Source organism: Urocitellus parryii, chromosome 3 (genome assembly GCF_045843805.1).
Source record: "Urocitellus parryii isolate mUroPar1 chromosome 3, mUroPar1.hap1, whole genome shotgun sequence".
NCBI classification, from domain to species: Eukaryota; Metazoa; Chordata; class Mammalia; order Rodentia; family Sciuridae; genus Urocitellus; species Urocitellus parryii.
This window is the reverse complement of record NC_135533.1, coordinates 209,925,022-209,944,781: the sequence shown is the minus strand read 5'-3', so window position 1 is coordinate 209,944,781 and position 19,760 is coordinate 209,925,022. Positions and strand designations below refer to the sequence as shown.

Genomic DNA, 19,760 nt, shown 5'->3' with positions numbered 1-19,760 from the left:
TTAAAAAGTTTTTAATTCTTTTAGTTCTTATTCGACAATAAGATTTAAATGTTGGCACACGGAATCACTTCCTTGCTGTGTGATCTTGAGCATGTTTCCTCGTATCTCTGCAACTAGCTAATTCCAAAAAAAAAAAAAAGAAAGAGAGAGAGAGAGAGAGAGCCTAAAACAGTGCCTGGCACAATAAATAGCAGTCATTATTTTCATTTTACAGGAGGCTAAAGTTCGGAAAGGCGGTGACGTGTCCCAAGGTCTTGGGACTAGAAGATGGTGGGATCGGAATTCGAATTAGTTACTCTGCAGAACCGAGGTACTAGCGAGGATCCAGAGGGGACAGACGGAGAAGCCGGTAGGAGCGGGAGGGCGTGGGGGGGGGGCTCGGAGCTCGGCTGGCCTGGCCTAGGAGGCGGGGCCTGGGGGAGGTGCACAGGCGGGGCCGAGGCCGTTTCACCGGCCCGGCTGCGGCGGCGGCGCTGCTTGCGCTCGCTCGGCGCTCGGCTGGGGCGGCCTGGCCCACAATGAATGGCCGCCGCGGCTACCGCTGCTGCTGAGGCGGAGGCCGCGGAGGCCGCGGAGGCGGAGGCCGAGGCCCCGGCGCAGGGGGGCGCGCCCCGGGCCCAGGCCCGGCCCCAGCTGCCGCTGCGGAGCCCGCCGGGAGCCCCCGGAGCGCGGCCACGGCGCAGGTGAGGTGGTCTGCCCCAGGCCCGGTTCTGGCCTCCTCCAGCCAGGGCGGCCGAGGGCGGCCGAGGGCCGGCTAGGGCTGAGACGGGAGGCCGAGGGCTTCTCTGGGACTGGCGGGGAGCCGGGCCTGCAGCCCACCCTGTACCCGGACCGGCGACTGCGCGGAGACGCGGCCACCGCGGGCGGCCTACAGCGTCCGGCTCCGGGCCGGGCCTCGGGGCTTGGGGCGGCGGGATTGGGCCCAGGCGCCCTGCTCCCGGCGCGGCGGGGGCCGGGCCGGCCAGGGCGGGGGGTCCCGGGAAGTTGGAGCGCTCGAGGGGGAGCAGTGAGGAGGCGCCCGGGGAGGCCGGGGGGAGGGGAGGAGCCGGGCTCGGGCCGGCCGCTGCGGGAGGAGGGGAGAGCGGCGCGGCGGCGGGGAGAAACGGCCCGGAGCGGCGGGGAGGGGCCGCCGCAGGTACTGCCCGGGCGCCGGCCGAGGTGGCGGGTCGGGTTACAGGCCGGGCCGGCCGCGGAGGAGCCCAGGAAGTGGGGCACGGTGGGTGGGGGCGGAGAGGAGGCGCCCGGGGATGCGGGCCGAGGGTCACCCGAGGTCAGGGCTCGGGGGCTGGGGGGGAGTCCGGACCCGAGGGTCCGCCGGGTAAGTTAAGGGACCGCGGCAGCAGCTTGGGGAGCTGCGGGAGGCTGAAGCTTGAGTTGGGCCGGTGGGGATGTGGGGGCCGGTCGGGAAAAACTAGTGTGACCAGCAGGGGCGAGCCGAGATGGGTCCCCACACCCCAAGTGTTCACGCAGGGTCAGACCCAGGGCTTTCCTCTTCCCACACCCATCTCCGGAGCCTCCGCCAACTGTTCCAGGAGCGGGCCGGCGGGTGGGTGTTGGTGTGGGCAGCTCCGGACATGGTCTGGAACACCTAGCTCAGGCATCTTGTTTACCACTCGGGTGGCCCTCGCCTGCCCCCACCCCATGCACCAGACGGGAGGCAGCCTCCTGCTCCTAGATTCGTCCTCCGCTTGTTGGAACTGGAGCCTGTGGACCAGGACCTGACAGTCACAGGCCATAGTTGTCTTAAGTGCTAGTTCCCACGCCCGAATTCCGTGTGCCCCTCCTGGAGGTGAAGAGTTAGGAGGGGACTGTGTACAGCGTGTTTGTTGACTGTGTCTTGGAGGTTCTTGCTGGGGTAAAGGCGGGTTATTGGGGGAGGCTAAGGGGTGGAGTAAGGCACCTGCACCGTGGCCCAGGCTTTGGACTGCAGGCCCCAGGTCTCTACCTCCCCCTCCCCGCGCCGTGCTGGACAGGCCCTGTGCTGAGCTTGCTGGTGGGATGAGCTCATGGATTGCTCACCACCACAGGCTTCTCTTAGGCATTTTCTGTGGTCCAGAGGAGGAAGCTGGGGGGTGTGGTTCCTCCAGGGTCACATGACTGGACAGGCCCATCTGGGATTGACTGCCCCTCAGTCCAATCCCTTGGGCCGTTGGGTCATCCTTCCAGGGATATGAGTGGAGTAACTCCCTATTCTTTCCGAGTTCCTGGTCCCAAACTTACCTGCTTCCCATCTCCAGGACTGCTCAGTTCCCTTGCAGACAGACTGATATTCCCTGGTATCCAAAAGGAAAACAGTGGAAGCTTCTTTCTCAGAGACCTGGTCACATCTTCTCCCCATTCCTGGTCTGAGAGCCAAGAGGTCAAGGGTCACGGAGCTGTGGGCCTGTGGGGGAAGGGGTTGTGAGATGGAATGCCACTGGCTCTGGAGCTGGATGTGACTTGGCTTGTCTAGGCTGTTTTCTCCCCTACTCTGGTTCCTCATCAGATTGCCCAGCTCTTCTTTCTTTTCAACTAATTGCAAGGCTGTTACCAGGGTGTCCTGGGGACTTTGATTTGGGATCCACAGCACCTGAGGCAAGAGCCACAAACTGCTGGGTCAAGTGGTATCATCCAGTTCTCCTGGGTTTAATGATGGCTTGTCTCCCTAATCCACACCTCAGTCTCCCTGCAGTTCCCAGAATACCCACCAGTAGCAACCCAGGCCCTGCCCGTCTCCCCTCTCTGACTGGCCTCAGCTGCCCCACGGAGAGAACTTTGCACTTGTTCTTTGTTCCCTTCACCTTTTTCTGCCATGACCTTTCCTTTGAGTCTGAGCACACATCTCAACGAGCCCATCTCCAGAAGGACCGCCCTTCCTCTGTCCCTGCAGGACTCTTTTGTGTTAGTTGGCATCACTGTTGCCTGGGACCTTTGCACTTTTCATTTGTTACTTCTACCCTGTGCTGCTGCCGCCATGTCTCTTGGGATAGATATACAAAGAGACCTTCTTTCCTGCTTGGATGGGTCTGGGTTGGCTGCTGGAGTTGCTGTGGCACAGACTGGATCCTCCTGGGGTTCGCTTGGGCTATGTACTGAGGACAGGGGTGGGGGGGTACCATCTAGTTACTGCTGAAACGGGCGGAGACTGGTGGGAGCTGGCCCAGATGTGGAAGATGGAAGAGGCAGGGGCCTTGTCCACAGCGAGAGAAGAAGGCACTGGCTTTTCAGTGAGAACTTGGGGTGCACAAACAGTGGGGATGAGGGCAGCAGGCAGGCGGCTCAAGAGGAATGTGACGTCACTGCCATACACTGGGTGTCTGCTGAGGCCAAGGAAGCAGTTCAGCTCTCTGGCAACTTCTGGCGGAAGTGACTGACCTCAGACAAGAGGTGGCAAAGGGAATTCCAGATTGCTGTATTTATGAAGATGGTATAACAAGGTGAAGGAGTGGTAGGCCTTGAGCAGCAGGGAGATTTCAGCTGGGTGGTCAGGGAAGGCTTCCGGGAGGGCTGTGATCTGAATAATAAGAAATTAGCTGAGGCGAGGGTGGGGGTGTTCTAGGCCAAGAGGACAGCACATTCAAAGCTTTTATTGAGTATGTGCCAGGCCTCCTGCTAAGTGCTTGAAACATTTTGTCTTCATGAGGGAAGGGAGTGAGGATGACCCTACTGTGGCGATAAAGAACCCTAGTGCCATCCAAAGGAAAGAAAAGCCTGGTCTCAGAGTCTCCCCATCACCCCCAGTTGAAAGTTCACACCTTTTGGCCTGCCTTCAGGGTTTTGTTTTGTTTTTAATCTGGCTCCTTGGTTGGGCAGGGGGGAGCCCCAGCATGTTCTCAGGTTAGGCTCCAGGGGATCTGGTTAGACAGAGGGTCAGAGTTTGGGAATTGGCTTGGCAAGGTCTGACCCGGGAGTTCATCATCGCCAGAGCCTTTGATGGACAATGGGAGCCTGCCAGGATACCTGAGCTGTGCTGGAGGTGATGACTCAAAAACAGGTGGTATTCATGTCTCTCTGTTCCCTCTTTTGGACCCTCCCTGCCCCTTGTCACCCTCCCCTCCCGTTTTTCAGAGAGCACTTTTCCCACGTTTGAACTCACACAAGCCCATGACCAGTGTGGGACCTGTGTGTTGTCATCACCAGTTGACATACAAGGAAACTGAGGCACTCTGGTTCTTTCTTCAAACGGATGCCCCTGCCAGTCATCCGATTCCCCTCTTTCTGAAGCCTGTGGGAGTGGTCCTCTGTCTCTCTGGCCAAGCATGTCTTTGCTGGAGAAGCTCGTGAGCTGCAGAGGCCATGAGGTTGAACTGGACCCAAGTGTCGGGTTGGCTGAGGACTGGGTGAGTCTGCAGAGAGGATGTGTCAGAGGTTACGCTCAGTGCATGGTTGCCATCACCTGTCCACTCTCCATCTGTCCCATGCTGCTGCCTCAGCAAAGGTCCGAGAGTCCTTAGAGACCTGCGGGTTTTCTGTGATGACGTGTGTCAGTAGTGTTTTCTTAATGGAGCCAACAGGAGGTAGGGGTGAGGGAAATGTGTATTTGAGAGTCAAAATTGATGACTTGTACCACCTTTCCTGTCCACAAGACCCTGGACAGAGGAATTAATTTCTGAGTCTCAGTTTCTTCATCCAACAAATGGGCACAAGCAGTCATGTCTGTCCCATGGTGATTCTTCAGGAGCAATCCTGCCCTGTCCAGTGACACTTAGGAAATGTCTGGAGACATTTTTGGTTGTCATGGGAGGGGATGCTACTGGCCTAGAGGCCTGGGACAACATGTAGGGCCAGCTCCACCACAAAGAATGATCCAGTGCAAGGGGCAGTAGTGGAGTGGTCAGGATCGCCTGTTTTCTGGTTATTGGGGGATTAAGCCAGGGGTAGGTAAGCAGTGTGGTTGGTTGATGCTGAGGATGCATTGGCAGACCCTCGGGGGCTACTTCTTGGTAATCCCATGAAATAGCACCAGGTTCTGGGAGATAGTAAGAGGCAAAAGATGTCTCCTACTCTCAGGGAATTTACAGTCTGGGAAGGGCCTAAAGGGATGGACTGAGAGGACATGACTAATTACAGCTGGCATTACTGGGCACTGACTGTGAGCTGGGCACCAGTCTGCCCATGTTCTTCAGTTGTTTAATCCTTGAAATAGTCTCATGGTTGGCTGCTGCTGTTAGCCCATTTTATAGTCAGGGAGACTGATGTCAGGAGGCCAACAATATTATAGATAAATGTTGTCTCGAAGCATCATTATTGAGTGAGAAGCTTTGTAAAGGATTCAAGGTGAGTAAAATGCAGTGGGCTCTCATTTGCAGTCTCAACCAACAGCAGAACAAAAATATATGTGAAAAAAATTGCATCTGTACTGAGCATGTGCAGACTTTTGTTGTCATCATTCAAAATACAGTTTAACAACTCTACACAGCATTTACTTGTATTAGTTATTGTAACTTTATCTAGAGATGATTTAATTTAGATGAGTGTAGGACAAATGTAGACTATACAATATATGCCATCTTATATTATGGATTTAAACATGATTTTGCAATCTTTAGGGGTCCTAGAACCAATCCTGAACAGATACCAAGGGCACTTGGACACTGAACTACATCCCCAGCCCCCCCCCCCTTTTTTTTTTTTTTTGAGACAGGATCTTGCTAAATTTCAGTTGCTGAGGCCGGCCTCCAATTTGTGGTACTCCTGTCTCAGCCTCCTGAGTCTATAGATAGGCATAGCAAGATTTAAATTCTTTTGCTGGGTGTGGTGGTGTATGCCTATAATCCCAGCAGTTTGGGAGACTGAGTAGGAGAATCACAAGTTCAAAGCTAGCCTGAGCAATTTAGCAAGGCCCTGATGCAAAATTTTAAGAAAAGGCTGGAGATGTAGCTTAGCAGTAGGGTGTTCCTGGGTTCAGTCCCCAGCCTGCAAAAGAAAAAGGCCAGGGTTGTGGCTCAGTGGAAGAGTGCTTGCCTCCTACCCTAGGTTTGATCCCCAAACACACACACACACACACACACACACACACACACACACACACACACACAGTTTCAATTCCTCCTTGCCAAGGCCCTCAGGACATTTGCACTTACTGTTTGTTCCTGCCATACTGTCTTTTGGGTCTAAGTGCACTCTGGGAATGGCTTATGGTCAGAGTTGGGGGCAGTGCATGGCATGGGGCTGCTGCCAGGTCCTCTAAGGAGCTGGAGTTACTGCACCGAGTCCATTCAGATTGCAGAGGGCTGTGAGGAGAAGTGGGAGGGAGAGACAGCAGGTGGAGACTGCTCTTTCCTGGAGACTGGCTGGGGGTGGGCTGGGGGTCGGGGAAGTATTGAAGAACAGCTAGGGAAGGGAAGAAGGCCTTCCTAGGGAGCAGAAGCAGCACCATGCCAGTCTGACCTTTGCAAGGCATCTGAGACCCTGAGGTGAGGACCCCAGCAGTGATTCCATCTATGAAATGGCCTCACCCTGTTGCCTCACAGCATTGCCTGATTCTCAAAAAAGTCAGGGTCCACATCTAGGTCTGTCCTTTAAGAGCTATGTGATGTAGGCCTCTGTTCTCATCCTTAAGATGATGGGAGAGCTCGTGGCCTCCTCAGGAACTGTCAGGAGGAGTGAATGAACCTTGCCTGAGCCTTTGCTGGGTACTGGAGCCCAACAGGCCCAGCAAAACCTGAGCTGAACTAGTCACTAATCGCATTCCCACCAAGGATGATTTAACGTTGGCCTATCTGGGATAAAGAAAATGCTGGCGCCATCACGCATGCACAGCTCAGGTGGCTGAGACAGGAGGATCATGAGTTCAAAGCCAGCCTCAGCAAAAGTGAGGCACTAAGCAACTCAGTGAGACCCTGTCTCTAAATAAGATGTGGCTCAGTGGTTAATCACCCCTGGATTCAATTCCCGGTACCAAAAAAAAAAAAAAATGAAATGTGCATGCATTTAATATGCAGATGCCAACAGTAGGATTTGAATAGTCCTTCTCTAGCAGTATGTTAGCGGAGGCCAGCTTCGTGTTTGGCCCTGACCAAGGGTCTGAGTGGCTCTGGGCCAGGATCCAGCTACCTCCTGCTGAGCTGGATAAAGGATTATGGTACTTTCCAGGGCCTTTCCTCCTCGTTAAACATGGAGTTGATGTTTTCCCTTAGCTGTTTTACATGTTGCCTTAGTCTATTTAGGCTGCTATATAATAAAATGTCTTGCACTGGGTAATTTATAAACAACAGAAAGTTTGTGGGGGATTTTTGTTTTGTTTTTTACTTTTCTTGCGGTCTAAGAAGTTAGGCAAGTGCTCTGCCACTGATCTACACTTTAGCCCCAACAGAAATGTATTGCTGAGTTCTGGAGGCTGGAAAGTCCAAGACCAAGGCACCAGAGAGTTAGCTGTCTGGTGAAGGAACCCGTTCCTCACAGATTTCCACGTGTCCTGACATAGTGTGTGTGGGGGGGGGGGCGGTGAGCAAGCGCCTGGCCTCTGTTGTAAAGGCATCAACCTCTTATGAAGGTAGAGCCCTTATAAATTACTTCCTTCTCAGAGGCCCACCTCTTGACACTCCTGCATTAAACTACTGCATTGGAGATAGGTTTAAACATAAGAATTTTTTTTTTTTTAATTTTTTACTATTTATTTTTTAGTTCTCGGCGGACACAACATCTTTGTTGGTATGTGGTGCTGAGGATCGAACCCGGGCCGCACGCATGCCAGGCGAGCGCGCTACCGCTTGAGCCACATCCCCAGCCCTAAACATAAGAATTTGTTTTTATTTTTTGTGGTGCTAGGGATGGATCCCAAACCCTTGCACATACGTGCTAGCAAGTGCTCTCCCACTGAGCCACACCCAGCCCAGGCAATTTTGGAGGGACATAAACATTCAAACCGTAATACATGCCAGTAGTATCTCAACAACTTTCTTTGAAAATCACCTGGAAACATCTGTCCGGGCATTTGACAGTCCTCAGGAGGCTCAAGTCTATGCCCTTGCTGGCTGGGGGGTTCTGGAGCTCTTTGCAAAGAGCTAGCAGTTTCTATTTCCAGAATTCTCCTTCAGCTTCTTTCCCACAGTGTGATTGGTGTGAGTGGTGGTCAGCAATATGAAATTCAGTGACATTGGCCCCAAGTGGGACACTGACTGTAGGCCACCCCACTGTAGCAGCCATCAGAAGAGGGCACGCATGTGCTTGGCTGAGGTAATGCCTGCGCGCCCTACTCTTGTTACAGATTCGCTGATGTGGAACAAAAACGGGAGTTGGATTGGAAGTAATGGACATAATTATTCATTCCACAGATGACTATTAAGCACTCACTGTGTGTCCTGGGGGCAGGGGGCACAGAGGTGAACCACACAGGCGACTCCCTAACCCTGCAGAGCTGGCACAGCAATAAAAACCCTCGTTTGCCAGGTCATGGGAAGAGCACTAGTGAGGGAGGCTCAGGTGGGGAGCAGCCTACCGGGCTGGTATTGGGAAGGGCTTAGTGGGAGGTACCAAGAGCGCTGGCCATCTTGGAGACAGCATTCAAGGAGGGCCAAGAGCAGGCAGGGCCAGACGTTGAAGGCCCTTAGCTGTAGCACGGTGGGGCTGTGAGTCTGGCCCCATGGGAGGTGTGGCCCAGAGGCTCCTTTTGAATAGAAATGAATACCTAGTGTTTTGAGCCTGGGTCGGGCAAAGACATTTCCTTACAGTTCTGGGTGCTGTGAGGGGTCAGGCTGCCAGCATGGCCGGGTGCTGGCAAAGGTTCTCCTGGTTTGCGTATAGCAGCAGCCTTTGCTTCTATCAAAGTTTAATTACCCTCTAAAGCCCCTGCCTCTGGGCCAGGGATGTAGCCCACTGGCAGAGCACTTGTCCAGCCTGCTTGTGATCTCTGACTGGTGAGACAGAGGCAGGAGGATCAGAGAATCTCAGGTTGGAGGCAGCCTCAGCAAGACCCTGTCTCAAAATAAAAAGGACTGGGGAAGTAGATGAGTGGCATTATGTCCCTGGGGCCAATCCCCAGTGTCCACCCCCACAAAATAAAAGAATCCCTCCTCCAAAGATGGGCAACTGAGGGTCAGAACTTTACCACGTGAATTTGTCTTTTGACACAGTTCAGTCCGTAACAAAGCCCTGAAACTGAGCTGATCCTCCAGAAGCAGCAACATTTCCTAGAAGAACCAGCGCTCCCAGCCCACCACTGTCCCTCCAGATCTTGGTGTCGCCTCTTGTGGGCAAAGTCAGAGCCTCTGTCCTGTTCCTGACCCTGCGTGAGTGGGCACATCAGCTGGGCTATGAGCTCCAGAAGCAGGGACCGGGGCTCCCAAGTACTTCATGCCCCAGCAGGGACTTGGCAAATATTTGTTAAGTGACTGTCTGGAGGTCATGGAGACTGCCCTTGGGTCCAGTTGGGAGATGTGCTGGGGCCTGGGCTGGAGATGTTGGGAAGTGCACGTCCTCCCTGTGAGGCGGCGAGAGCAGAGTCATCCTACACTGCTGGCTGCTCTGTGGGCTCAGCTCTGGGACAGATCACTGGCAGGTTTAGAGGCCTCGTTCCCTCACTATGCCACCACTGCTCCACCCAGCAAGCGATATGGCCAGGTGCCAGCTGCTGAGGACCTGTTTCTCCTGCGGACCCAGTGTGAGCGAACGCTCGGGGCCCAGTGCACTCTGCAGTCTCCCTCCACCCCCATCTTCCCTGTTGACAGTGACCTTCTTCACTTGGTGCTGGGGCAAGGCCACATTCAGATGTCTGCAGCTCCCAGACCCACTGCCCTACTCGCGAGTCACATGGAGCAGGGAGAGTTCCTGTGAACCCATCAGCTGAGCCTGTGAACCAGTTACTCCTGCACCACCAACCCCTGAATCACTGTCAGAGCTCCCGAGTCCTGGCTGCTAGGCTCATGAGGTGGCCTTTCTCTTAGGGGTTCCGGATTCCCTCAGCCCCAAAGTCCACATTGTCAATGATCCCTGTGCACCAGGCCGTACTGGGCACTCGGTAAGGTTCACGTGCAGCTTTTCCTGTGCCTGTTCCTGGGGAGGAGTTGGGCTGTACCCCACCTCTAAAGCCTCGCTGCTGTGAGCCATTGAGTGAATGGAGAGGTCTGCAGCGCCACTGGGCACTGGGTGGAGCTGGTGGGGCCCTGCTGGGCCTCTCTGCCACTTGCAGCGTCCCGAACTCCAGTCATTTATTCCTATCTTGGTGCTTTCTATCAGCTGCTGCTTTCATTTTTATTTTTTAAATTTTGCTGGTGCTGGGCATGAAATCTGTGGCCTTGTGCACGGAGGCAAGCACTCTACCACCTCCTATTTTTCTTTTTTCTTTAATTTCTGTGCCAGGGTCTTGCTGCGTTGCCAGGCCGACTTGGGATTTGTGATCCTCCTTTCTCAACTTTCCAAACAGCTGGGGCTCCTGGTGTGCACCACAGGCCTGGCGTCTCTACAGTGTTCTCTTAACATTTACAAATATTTGTTGAGCATCTAGCTCTGTTTTAATCTTGAACAGAACCAGCCAGGACACCTGCCCTTAGGAAGCTGACGTCCTCCTTTAAGCAATAACTGTTCAGTTGGCCCTCCTGTATCTGCGGTTTCTGCATCCTCAGATGCACTGAACCTCAAAAAATACTGAATCAGGTATGCGCCACCAAGCTGGACATGGTGGTACCCACCTGTAATCCCAGTGGCTCAGGAGGCCGAGGCAGGAGGATCGCAAGTTCAAAGCCAGCCTCAGCAAAAGCGAGGCGCTAAACAACTCAGTGAGACCCTGTCTCTAAATAAGATACAAAATAGGGCTGGGGATGTGGCTCAGTGGTCAAGTACCCCTGAGTTCCATCCCCAGTACTTCCCCCCACAAAAAATACTGGAGTGGTAGAGTACTTTTTTCTTGTCCCTATTTGTAGCAACTATGTATACAGTGTTTACTTTGTATTATATAAGTTATCAACGATGTATAAGTCATGCAGGCCAGGGAGGGGCAGGGCCTGGGTCTCCCTCCTACTCTACCAGAGCAGCTAGCACCTAATAGCATCTCAGTTCAGGTTGAGTTTGCAGAACTGGGCTGGCTTTATGGACCTCAGTTTTCAGACAGAAGGCAGGGATTTGGAGCCCCTGGTCCCAGGAGCAGGTCCACTCTGGTGCACCTGGCTACGGCATGCACCTCTGAGCCTTGGCCACAAGCTGCTTCTGTTCCTCATCGCAGCCCTTTCAGAATCAACCAGATATATATGAAAGCTAACTCAGAGTAAGGAAAGAACAGCTGGGATTCCATTCCTGCCTCAGGGACTTTGCACATACCCTCTCTGCCTTTCTCCTTTTTTTCCCAGACTCAGCTCAGGCTTCTCTCACCAGCAGAAGCCTTCTTACCTGCATCCTGTCCGTTTAGGACCACCTCCCTCTATAGACTACAGAATTGCAAATGACTCCCTTCTACTGGTGGGGTCACGTTATCAACCCACACTTGTCTTCCTTCAAAGAAGATCATCCCCAAGTAAGGAACATGGCCTTTCTACCTTTTCACTTATTTTCCCTGGAAGAGGTAGTACAGGATCTTATACAGAAGTTCACATATTGAGAGATGCCCAGAATAGGGGAGTGAGTTCCCTGAGCAGCATCAATTCCCATTTCTTTTTAAAAACATAGTACTTATCTTTTTCTTTTTTTTCTTTTTTTTTTTTTTTTTGCTTGCTCAAATGAGCAGGTTCAAAATGCAAAATCCAAAAAGTCTACTTTGCAGATCTCATTCCTTAATTTTGCCCAGAGGGTATCAGCTGCAGTTTCTTTTTTCCTTTGCATTGCTGGAGATGGAACCCAGGGCTACATACATGCTAGGAAGTTCTCTACTACTGAGCTACATGGCTGCCTTTTTTTTTTCTTTTTTAATAGCTTTATTGAGATATGCCATATAGTACATCCATTTAAAGTGTACAGAGTCTTGTTTTATTTTGGTTTTGGTTTTAGTACTGATGATGCACCCAGGGGTGCTTTATCACTGAGCTACATCCCCAGCCCTTTTTACTTTTTTGTTTTGTTTTGTTTTGTTGTTTTGAAGCAGGGTCTTCCTAATTGCTGAGGGTCTCACTAAGTCAGTAGTTTTCAGTATATAAAGCTTTGCAACTATCGCCATAGTTAACTTAGACTCCCCCACCCCCACCTCCCAGTACTGGGATTGAATTCAGGATACTGCTCCACTGAGCTATGTCCTTGGCTGTTTTTATTTTGAGACACAGTCTCACTAAGTAGCTTAGGGCCTTGCTAAGATGCTGAGGCTGGCCTCAAACTCGTGATTTCCCTGTCTCGTCCTGGGAGTTCAGGCGGGCACCACCATGCCCATCTGACAACTTTCAGTATGTAAAGAATAAACCCTACGTCCCTTTGCTTTCCACTCCCTAAAAACCGAAGCCACTAATCTGCTTTCTGTCTAAATGGATTTGCCTATTCTGGATATTTTATGTAAGTGGAATCATACAATATGTGGTCCTTTGGCTTCTTCACAGTGTTTTCTGGGGTTTTCCATGTTGTGGCATGTGTCAAAATTTTTTCCCTTTTATGGCTAAATCATTCATTGTGGGTATAACCTGGTTTGTTTTACGTGCTGGGGGTGCACCCCGGGGTCCTGTGCATGCTGGGTGAGCGTGTAGCCTAGGCTACCGCCAAGCCCTGTACCACATTTTAAATTTTTTTAATCCATTCATTAGTTAATAGACGTTTCTGTTTTCACCTGTTGGCTGTTGGGTGTGTTGTTCTGTTTTGAACAGAGGATTGAACCCAGAAGGACTTTAACAACAAGGAATGACTTTCCCCCCTTTCATCTTCCCGCCTGCTGTGTCTGGGGGTTCCGATTTCTCATCCTTACCAGCACTTGCTGTCCATCCTTGTGCTGCTGGAGGGGAGCTCGGGCTTATATGTAATCTCATGTCTGATTGTTCAGAGTGCTTTCGAGTCCTGTGCTTGGCAAAGCTGACACTTGTGACTTTGGCTCCTGGTATTTACCTATCAGTGTCCAGAGATGTCATACATGGTGCACTTCTGCATCTCGGCTGTCTCCCTTCCAGGCACTTAGGTAGACCTGTTGAATGTTCAAGTACATGTGGATAAGTGTGCCAGGGGTCTTCTATCTGCAGGGGACAGAATATAGCCATTGTGATCACAGCAGGGCTCTGCCGATTTGACAGTACAGTTGACTGGCTCTCAATATTTGTGAGCTTGGCATCATGGATTCAATCAACTATAGATTGAAAAGATTTTTTAAAAAGTATTTTAAGGATCAAAAATATTCAGAAGGGGCTGCGGATATAGCTCAGTTGGTAGAGTGCTTGCCTCATGTGCACAAGGCCCTGGGTTCAATCCTCAGCAAGACGTAAAATGAAACTACAGCTAAATAAATGTGTGTGTGTGTGTGTAGTGCATCTCATTAAACATGTGCGACTTTTCCTTGTCATTATTACCTAATTAATATATTTATATACATTGTATCAGGTATTGTAAGCCATCTAGAGATTATTTAAAGCATGTGAGTGGCCGGGGTATAGATAAGTGGTAGAATGTCCACTTTGCCTGCCTGAGATCCTGGGTTCAATCACCTGCGCCACAAAAATGTTAAAGTAAGCCAGTTGCAGTAGCACCCGCTTCTAATCCCAGCTACTCTGGACACTGAGGCAGGAAGATGGCAAGTTTGACATCAGCCTGGATAAAATTTAGCAAGACCCAGCCTTGTACCTGCCCAGCACGTGCAAATCCTGGGTTAAACCCATAAGGCCCCTGGCAAGAAAGTGAGTAAAGTCCACAGGACGATTGCAAAGGTTCTGTACAAATACTGTGCCATTTGAAGGACTTGGGAATTCGATTTTTGTTATCTACTGGGGTTCCTGGAACTAGTCCCCCACCAAGGGACAGCTGAGTATCATAAAGGCAAGTCTGCTGGTGTAGAAGGAATCTGCTTGATTCTGCCGCAAGGGTGTCTGGGCTTTTGCGAGGCTTCCTGCAGCAGTTGGGGTCTATGAAGCAGGGTTCAGCCAGCACTGGATTTTGCTGCTCACCTTGCCCCCTGTCTCCCTGTCTGCAGCTGCCGCCATGGCCCAGACCCTGCAGATGGAGATCCCAAACTTTGGCAACAGTATCCTCGAGTGCCTCAACGAACAGCGGCTGCAAGGCCTGTACTGTGACGTGTCTGTGGTGGTCAAGGGCCACGCCTTCAAGGCCCACCGGGCTGTGTTGGCTGCCAGCAGCTCCTACTTCCGGGACCTGTTCAACAGCAGCCGGAGCGCCGTGGTGGAGCTGCCGGCAGCCGTGCAGCCCCAGTCCTTCCAGCAGATCCTCACGTTCTGCTACACGGGTCGGCTGAGCATGAACATGGGTGACCAGTTCCTGCTCATATACACAGCCGGCTTCCTGCAGATCCAGGAAATCATGGAGAAGGGCACCGAGTTCTTCCTCAAGGTGAGCTCCCCGAGCTGCGACTCCCAGGGCCTGCACGCCGAAGAGGCCCCATCATCTGAGCCCCAGAGCCCTGTGGCACAAACATCAGGCTGGCCAGCCTGCAGCACACCACTGCCCCTCGTGTCTCGGGTCAAAACAGAGCAGCAAGAGTCGGACTCTGTGCAGTGCACACCTGTGGCAAAGAGGCTGTGGGACAGCAGCCAGAAGGAGGCTGGGGGCAGCAGCAGTGGCAACGGCAGTCGCAAGATGGCCAAGTTCTCCACGCCGGACCTGGCCACAAACCGGACGCCCCAGCCGGCCCCGGTGGTGGCAGCAGCAGTGGCAGCGGGGGGTGTGATGAGCGGGCCCAGTACATCAGAGCGGACAAGCCCCGGCACCTCGAGCGCCTACACCAGTGACAGCCCTGGCTCCTACCACAACGAGGAGGACGAGGAGGAGGACGCGGGCGAGGAGGGCGCCGACGAGCAGTACCGGCAGATCTGCAACATGTACACCATGTACAGCATGATGAATGTCGGCCAGACGGGTGAGGCCCTGCTCCCTGCCTGGACGCCTGCCCTGCGCCCTCAGGTGCACACATTCACATGTACACTCTGCTTTCTCCCCACAGCCGAGAAGGTGGAGGCCCTCCCGGAACAGGTGGCCCCAGAGTCCCGAAGTCGTATTCGGGTACGGCAAGACCTGGCATCTCTCCCAGCTGAGCTCATCAACCAGATAGGCAACCGTTGCCACCCCAAGCTCTACGATGAGGGTGACCCCTCAGAGAAGCTGGAGCTGGTAACAGGTGTGCTGGCCCCACTGTCTCCCTAGATCCCCCCGCTCTGTGTCCTCAGGCCTCGTGTCCTGTGTTGGTTAGAAGCTACTATCCTGGGGCAGCTGAAGCCCTCGGCCCTTCAGTTTCCCCATCTGGACTTTGATGTTGGTAGCGGCCCATCCTGGCAAGACCAGGGGTGCAGTTAGATGAGCTGAGAGCTGAGCTGTGGTTCATTGGCGTGCTCTTCTGGTACGTGCAAGGCCTTGTGTTCAATCCCCAGTATGGAAAAAAAAAGATCAGGTGAGTTAGCTAGGCTGATGGTGGCCCAGCTTGTAACCAATTACTCAGGAGGCTGAGGCAGGAGGATCCCAAGTTCAAGGCTAGCCTAGGCAATTTAGCAAAAACCTGTCTCCAGTTGTAAAAAGCTAGAGTGGGCAGTGGGTCTGGATGTAGCTCGGTGATAAAGCACCCTGGTTCGGTGTCTAGTACCACTCATAGAAAATGAAGGTGACATGAACTGAGGCACCTCGGGTGGATTCCGAGGTTTCTGGCTCTGGGAGCTGGTGCACACATGGGGTAGGTTAGCTGCCTTCGGGGCAAACTGCCACAGTGACCTGGGGCTTCTCTCTGCTCCCAGCTGACCTTGATGAGTCTTTGCCTCCTTGTCTGGGGATGGTCAGAACCCCTGCCACACACAAGTGTCAAGCCAGACTTGCTGCAGGGCCTGGCAGGTGGCAGGTCCCCATGGGTGGTGCCTGTACTCTTTCTGTCCTTTCCTGAGCACTGACATGGCAGAAGAGGTCTGAGGAACCCCACCTGACTGCTCTGGGCCTCCGGGGCCAGTGGGTGGGCTCCAAAGCCCAACACAGAAGGGCCTGTAAGGAGTGGTGCTTGAGAAGGGCTCGGGCTCAGGCCATATGGGGGTTGGCAGTTTGGAGCACCCTCGGTCAACCTCTGCTTCCCTTACCAGGTACCAATGTGTACATCACAAGGGCACAGCTCATGAACTGCCACGTCAGCGCAGGCACTCGGCACAAGGTCCTGCTGCGACGGCTCCTGGCCTCCTTCTTTGACCGGTGAGACCCTTGCCAGAGCCCTAGGGTGGAGGTGGGTGTCCTCTACCCCATCACCACCAGGAGCCCTGACTCCTTTCACCCTACCCCCTGCATTCCCAGGAACACTCTGGCCAACAGCTGTGGTACCGGCATCCGTTCCTCCACCAATGATCCCAGACGCAAACCACTGGACAGTCGTGTTCTCCACGCCGTCAAGTGTGAGTATCCAGCCTTCTGGAGTGCAGGTTGGGGTCTGAGGCAGCCTTGAGGCAGCTGTATTTTTATCCAGTGCGGGCCCTAATGGATGGGTGCAGTTTTGTGTTAAGAATTCCGAGCTGGGTGTGGTGGCACATGCTTGCAATCCCAGCAAAACAACAAAAATTAGAATTTTGAGGCTCAATCTCCCCTGCTTGTTGGGAAGAGGGCTGTAACTACAGCGGTTTCTCCACAGTTGGGTAGTGCTAAAGGGAGGCCAGGGGGTCTGTGGCAGGAGGGTCTCAAACCCTGGGCAGGCACAGAAAGGTTTAAACAGCCAGGCAAATCCCCCAAAGAGGTGGCCACCAGACAGTGCTGCCAGTTGTTAGGAGCTCAGTCAGCCACCACTGGGAGCGGTCAGTGGTCTCCCTGTGGGGATTTGGGAAAGTCGTGCAGCGGGAGGGCAGGCCTCATGGGCCTGAGCCACCTGCTCTGCCTGCACAGACTACTGCCAGAACTTTGCCCCCAACTTCAAGGAGAGTGAGATGAACGCCATTGCCGCTGACATGTGCACCAACGCCCGCCGCGTGGTGCGCAAGAGCTGGATGCCCAAGGCCAAGCCGATGCTGGCAGAGGGCGATGCCTACACCACCTTCATCAGTGACACAGGCAAGATGGAGCCGGACATGATGAGCATGGAACACGGCTTTGAGACAGCCAGCCACGACGGCGAGGCCGGCCCCTCGGCTGAGGTCCTCCAGTAACCCCACAGGACCCTCCCCAAGGGGCTGTCACACTCCCCCTTCCCGTCACACACCCGCCCACCATCTTGGTCACGAGCTACTGTCTGTCCCTCCCCAGGACCCTTGGGGGGTGCTGCATGCTCCCAGCCCCTCTGCCTCCCTGTCCCATCCCCTTCCCCCAATGCGAGCCAGGCTGGGGAGGATGGGGCAGGTGGTGCCAGGGCCTGTTGCCTTCTTTAACACACTCATGCAGTGGGGAGCACCTTGCTCCCCTTCCTAACCCTTAGTAGTCATTCCCTGCTCACCAGGCCTGGCACAGGGAAGGGGCCAGCCTGGGAGACCTGTGAAAGGTCCCTTTCCCAGGCTCTGGGCCACTTTGTCCCCTCACTGCAGCCCCTTGGGACTCAGGGGGCCCTGGGGGCTCTCAGGACCCCTCCTACCACCTCCCAGTGCTTCCAAGTCTCCAAAAGCGCCTTCCTGTCTCCCTCGTCTGTCCCTGTACCTGGGGGCTAGGATAGGCGAGGCTTAGAGGGACTGTCCACTTTACAGCTGAGGAAATGGGGCCCAGAGAAGGCTCAGAAATCCCAAGTCTGAACTAAGGGCAGGGGCCAGTGGTGGCCCAGTGCCCCTCCCTCCCACCACCCTGCGCTCAGTCTCTGTTGCCCCTGCCAGTCCCCTGGGCCTGAGAGAGGCTGGTCCTAAGTGAGGGAGTTCTTGGGGGCAGAGGGAGGGTCTCAGAGGACAGGATAGCTCTCCGGGGCTCGCAGAGCGTGTGGGTGTGCATGTGTGCGTGTGTGTAGGTTTGCTTTCAAAAACTAGTGAAAACATGAGAGGCGGTAAGACCAGGGTTCCAACCCAGGGGAGCAGGCTGGGGGGGCTACTGCCCACTCCCCCACCCCCCCCACCCCGCCCCACAGCAGGGCTCCCAGCCCCACCTCCTGTACATACTTTTTAAAACATTTTTTTAGCGAATGAAATATTGAAGTATAAGATTTCCTTTTATTTTTCAAACCAACGGGACTGTGTCTGAGGTCCCCCTCATTCCCCGGGGGGCTGTGGAAGGCAGGTTGGGGGTGCTGGGTCAGGCTGAATGTGTGGGTGCATGGAGTGTGGGTGTGGTTCCACGGTGGGTCCCTAGTCTCAGCCACCACCTGGGCTCCTGTGGGTCCAACCAGCTTCCCCCTCACTCCCCACCCAGACGACAGCTAAAGGATGTCCCGGGCCTTGGCTGGGTGGCCAGGCAGGCAGGGCAGGGCCCACATTCATTGTGAGCAATCATTTGTGAAATTTTCTCACCATTCCTCTTTTTACTTCGCCTAGAGGTAGTGTTTGGTTTTCTTGAGTTTTACTTGTGAACCCGGGGTCCCCAACCCAGACACATCATCATTTCGCCATCTCGGCTTGCTTTCTTTGCCCTGTCCTCCTCTCCTCCTCCTCCCAAACTCCTGCCTGCCCCTAGCTCCCAGCCACTTCTCTCCCGCAGGCAGGGGATTGCAGGAGGTCGGGTGGGGGCCAGCCAGGATTGGACCCTTGGAATCTGATTTGGAGACCTTCACCCCCAGCCCAGCAGCACCCCCCCCTAGCCTGTAGGGGGTCCCTCCAGATATCTGCTTGTTGCAGGGAGGGGGTTGTCAGATGTGTCAGGTCTGGCTGGGGTCCCGACACTCTGCTTTCCTGGCCTGTCCCCAGCACCTTAGCCTCTGGTGGCCCAAGTGTGTGGGGGGAGTCGACACCCCCAGCTAAAGCACAAGCACCTTAGTCGCACCCCCACTCCCCCCACCCTCCCCTGGCCTGACGCCCCACCCCAGCGTTGATCCCAAAGCACAATATCCTGGTCACTTGGCAAGTAGCTGGGCCCAGCCAAGGTGAGGGGCAGGTGGGGACTCCAGTCAGCTCCCCTCCTTCCAGGCCTTAGTGAGGGGGCAGCTCTCTGGGACTAGGGTCTTCTCCCAACCCACTCCTTCTCTGAGCCCCGCAGCACTGGGTTGGGTGGCAGGGCCTACTTGTTTCAGGGACCCCAGGAGGTGCTCCTGGCTCCCGGGACTGTGAGGGTGTCTAGGGGTTAGGGGTGGGAAGAGGGGTCTGGGCAGGGGGTGCAGGGGAGGAAACTCCTCACTAGGAGAGCCAAAGACAGGGTTGTGCCTTACCCCAGGAGCCACCCCTGCATCTCCCTGCCCTGGCGGCCAGCTGCTTTCCCCTCCCCTCTCCTCCCCTCTCCTCTCCTCCCCTGCCCTGAGCTGCATGGTCCCCCAACCCTGGGCAGCCAGGAAGAAATACAAGTGGAGAATCATCCACCTACCAGATAGAAAAAAAATGTAGGGCCCTCCCCCAACTCCACTGGCCGTCTACCCACCCACGCCTCTTTCACAGGGGACAGACCACGGGTCTGCCCGCCCTGTCCTGCGTGAAGTGCCAACGCCCTCCCTGCCCTGGGCCTAGCCCCCGCCCCTGAGATTGCACATTAACTACTGTAAGGAGAGGAGTGGCGTTGGGAAATGTGAACCATGAAAATATCAGTGATGCTGATGAGGAGAATAAACTGAACGCCTTTGTAACAGTCCTGCAGCATGCTGCTCACTCCAGGGGGTGCGCCTGGGCTAGCCCTGTGGGTTCCTAGACAGCCCCTCAGAAGCTAGAGGG

At 54.3% G+C, this 19,760-nt stretch overlaps 1 protein-coding gene across 1 annotated transcript; it reads left to right on the top strand.

Moving 5' to 3' along the window:
- Positions 1–583: 583 nt before the first annotated feature.
- On the top strand, positions 584–19,677 carry Nacc1 (nucleus accumbens associated 1). The gene is made up of 6 exons (XM_077796367.1): positions 584–683; positions 14,000–14,899; positions 14,984–15,157; positions 16,098–16,203; positions 16,303–16,400; positions 16,882–19,677. Exons 2-6 carry the CDS (start codon positions 14,008–14,010, stop codon positions 17,139–17,141), a joined length of 1,530 nt encoding a protein of 509 aa, XP_077652493.1. The 5' UTR covers positions 584–683; positions 14,000–14,007; the 3' UTR covers positions 17,142–19,677.
- Positions 19,678–19,760: the final 83 nt, after the last annotated feature.